Genomic DNA, 3975 nt, shown 5'->3' on the forward strand with positions numbered 1-3975 from the left:
TTTTTTGCGGAACTGGGGATTGAACTCGGGCCCTTGAGCTTGCCAGGCAAGCACTTATTCCACTGAGCTATTTCCCCGGCCCCTATGCATTTGTCTAAATCTACAGGGTGTACAACCCTAACCGCAAGCCCTGGTGTAAACACTCAACTTCAGGTGGTAATGACATCTCAGAGTAGTTAATCAATGATAGCAAATACGCCAGAATGGTGGGGACTACGCCTACATGGGAATAAGTATACGTGGGTAATGTGTGAACCTTCTGTTCAATTACGCTGTGAACCAGCTCTCTAAGAAATAGCCTATCAAAAATTAATGTATGAATTTCATTGTGTTGAACATTTTTTAAAAATGTATTTAGTACAGAGGATCAGTACAAGTCTATAGGGTCTCACTACACAGCTCAGGCTCAGCAATCCTCCTGTTTTCAGCCTCCCCAGTGCTGGGATTATAGGCTTGCACTAGCAAGCCCGGTCTCAATGGCCTGCTCAGCTTGCCCAGGGGGAAGGGCCAGCGCAGCGTGTGGCGAGTACTCAACCTTTAGCATTACCATGATTTATGTACTTCATGGAACTTCATAGTATAGAAAGTTTTGTCCAATGAAAACCATATTAAACAGGTTAATTGGCCAGGCATGGGGTGCATGCCTATAATCACAGCACTCTGGGAGGTTGAGGCAGGAGGGTTCCAAGTGTAAGTCTAGTCTGGGCAACCTAACACCTTAATAAGACCCTATTTAAATAAAATAAAAATAATTTTTAAAAGTTCTAGGGGGCTTTCTTAGTGAGAAAGCCATAAATAATCCACAATGCCACCACCGAGAAAAAAAAAAGGCAGGAGATGTCTCGTAAAGACCTGAAGGAGGCCATCCAGCACTGCATTAGGAAGAAGCGAGGACAGCGGGATAAATTTGTTTAAAACTTGAAACCCTTAGTCCACTGTTCAGTCATTAATTTCTTTTCTTTCTTCTTTTTCTTTCTTTCTTTTTTTTTTTTTTTTTTTTTTTTTTTTTTTTTTTTTTTTGCTCTTTGACTAATCTTTAATACAGGTAGAATGTTCCCATAACTGCTTTGGAAGAGACTGAGTTTTCTCATATTTCCTTTAATGGTATATAAGAACAATACAATTCTGGGCTGATAGTTATAGATTAGAAGATTATAACATTATCAAGTGGCCTTTTTGTCTCGAGATATCCTGGGTTTTGTGGAGCTTTTTGTTTGTTTGTTTATATTTTTGGAGCCTGGCTTTGAACTCACCTAGGTAGCCCCGGCTGGCCTTGGGCCCATGGCAATCCTCCTGCCTCAGCCTCCCCCACGCTAGGATTATAGGCACGGGTGCACTACCACATAGAGCAAGTCAACATGATGGTTAGCAAATTCTTTTATGTGAAACTAGATTGAGTGTTTTTGATTTAAAAATTTCCCAGTTTACTGATGAAAGCACACACGAGTGCCAGTGACTAAAATTTCTGTCTCTTTTCCCTGAAGGAAAAAACCAAGAGGCACAAACAGAGTGAGAAACCCTTCAGAACTTTCCACTTTCTTCGGGAAGTTACGTATGTGAAAGGATCTCCAGGAATTTTCCCTAGTCCACAGATAACAAAGATAAAAATATCCAGTCCACAAAAATAATATTTACCCTCTTTTGAAATCTGAAGTAAACCAGCACTTCCAATTTTTGATGGCTCACTTCTGGTTTGCTGCAGTAAGTGGTCTTCAGGGAACCTGGAGCTGTTGAATGGATTCCGCCTTTGCTGGGGAAAAATCCTGTTTATTAAACTCTGCTTGAATGTCATAACAGCAGCTCAGTGTGAGCAAAAGTTTATTACCACCAATATATGACAGTTTTACCCAATCAACTTCATAACCTGGCATGTTTGAAAAAAAAAAAAAAAAACCTGATTGATTTCAAAAGCACAGAATTACCATACAAGGAGGGGATCAAATTATACAAGAAATGCTTCTATTTTAAAAATTGTTACAGGCACCATTATATTAATTTTCCTCAAAATACTCCCCTACGTTTTAAACAAATTTATCCCGCTGTCCTCGCTTCTTCCTAATGCAGTGCTGGATGGCCTCCTTCAGGTCTTTCCGAGACATCATAAAAAGAAAACAGAATGCGCAGGCTGCTGAGTGGCATCGGAGGAAAGGCAGGTTCAGAAAACATCACCCTGCGCCCTCCTCCCCCTCTCCCGGCAGGTCTGGCGCCTGGTGACTCCTGGCTCGTTCCCAAAGTCACAGGACTGTGAAAGGGAAATGTTTTGAATTGATTCAGGTCATTAAGACAGCAGGGCACAAGGAAAGACATTTACAAAAGAGAACTTCCAGAGCCGCTTCAGACAGACAGGATAGATTGTTTGAAGTGAGGGGGGCATACTGCGAGGAGTATTACAGGAGTATTATAATCTGCTATTATCATGCTTTTTTTTTTTTTTTTGGTGGTACCAGGGATCGAACTCAGGACCTTATGCTTGCCAGGCAAGCACTTATTCCACTGAGCTATCTCCCCAGCCTATCACACATTTTTGAAATGGAACCTTTCACTGTAGCTTCTATCATACCACATAGGTGCCTCACCAAAAATAAATAAGTAAAATTACATAAGATATACTCAGAGCCAGAGACCTATCAAGATAGATTTTTAAAAAGGCATTCACACCAAAAAAAAAAAAAATCCACATTTTATGGGTGAGAAAATGTGGGCTTGGAGTTATCAAAGACCTGGCTATAGTCCGAGCAAACCTTGGTCTCGAACCAGGTGAGATTTCTACCAGTGCTCCGTCTACCATACAGGCCGTTCTAGACTGCGGCTGTGGGAGATACCCTCGTGGCTGACTCTTCCAAGTGACGTAGAAGATGCTTCAGCTACCTCACCACGCGCACCTCACAGTTGGTCAATGCTAAAGACAGAGTTTTTTTGGGTTTTTTTTTTTTTTAATCTATTTATTTTTTTTGGCAGAACCAGGGATTGAATTCAGGCCCTTGAGCTTGCCAGGGAAGCGCTTATTCCACTGAGCCATCTCCCTGGCTCCCAGAGTTTTATTAATATAAGACTTAAAACCTACGTTTACTGTCTGCAGTTGTATAAATTGGCAACGTCCTCAGAGTAGCAGAACTTTAACAGAGATTCTGGAAGCTCTGAACAAAGAAAACGACAGAGGTAGAACGAATGAGCCATGTTCCCTATCCCTAAGAGCAGCAGCACCAAATAGCTTCAGATTTTACTCTCTATGGGAAGAAATCTGGGTCTGCAGCTAGGAACCCAGGATTCAGTAACCTCATACACTGCAACTGTGACTTCTTATGCTAAGCGGTAAAAGTACTCTGTACCTGGTAGCAAAAAGAAGTACTACAGAATGCTCTTTATTCTATAGTGCTTTGACAAAATGAGAAAAACAGCATTCCCACCAAAAATCAGATTTTTGAAGTTTAGACTCAGTCTACCTTGGCCGGAGATGAAGGTGCTTTCCTTGCAGTTTCCTGGGACATGTTAATCGCAGAGGAAGCTGAATTCACCACGCTGGGACTGCAAAAGAAACCATCACGGAATGAACACTCACCCTCTCAGGAAACAGCCTCCTGCCATTAAAAAGCCAAAAGCTGAAGGAAGGGAGGATGGAGAGGAGTCTGTAAATCACACTGCGAGGACGGGGATTAGGCCCTGAAGCAAGGGCTACGACACAATAGCCAGCACGAGAAGGGACGAAGCTTCATCAACGGCCTTGAACCTTCCATCCCTGGCCAAGAGCGAGGAGGCTCACAGTTCAAGCTGGTAGGAATGAACTTGTCTCAGGGTTAAAATCAGATGCGGGTTAGAAAGAAAGCTGCTGGGGCCGGGAGATAGCTCAGCAGCATAAGCACCTGCCTGGCAAGGTCCTGGGTTCGATCTCCAGTACAAAAAAGAAAGGAAAGGAAAGGAAATGGAGAGTAGGGAAGGGAAAGGGAAGGGAGAATTAGGGAGGGGATAGAAGGAGGG

General features: G+C 42.7%; 1 protein-coding gene across 7 annotated transcripts in view; it reads right to left on the reverse strand.

Annotated features, from left to right (window-relative positions):
* Nucleotides 1–3975, reverse strand: part of Sytl2 (synaptotagmin like 2) — a 57368-nt gene that overhangs the window by 41435 nt on the left and 11958 nt on the right. For all 7 annotated transcript variants that reach the window (XM_023716625.1, XM_023716624.1, XM_004632555.2 and 4 more), the window contains exons 2-3: nt 3444–3525; nt 1636–1750 (exon numbers count right to left, since the gene is read on the reverse strand). In XM_023716625.1, coding sequence (XP_023572393.1) covers nt 1636–1750; nt 3444–3488 — 160 coding nt within the window. In that variant the 5' untranslated portion in view covers nt 3489–3525. The remainder of the gene's footprint in view (nt 1–1635; nt 1751–3443; nt 3526–3975) is intronic.

The sequence above is a fragment of the Octodon degus genome, unplaced genomic scaffold, assembly GCF_000260255.1.
Source record: "Octodon degus isolate 3935 unplaced genomic scaffold, OctDeg1.0 scaffold00049, whole genome shotgun sequence".
Classification (NCBI taxonomy): domain Eukaryota; kingdom Metazoa; phylum Chordata; class Mammalia; order Rodentia; family Octodontidae; genus Octodon; species Octodon degus.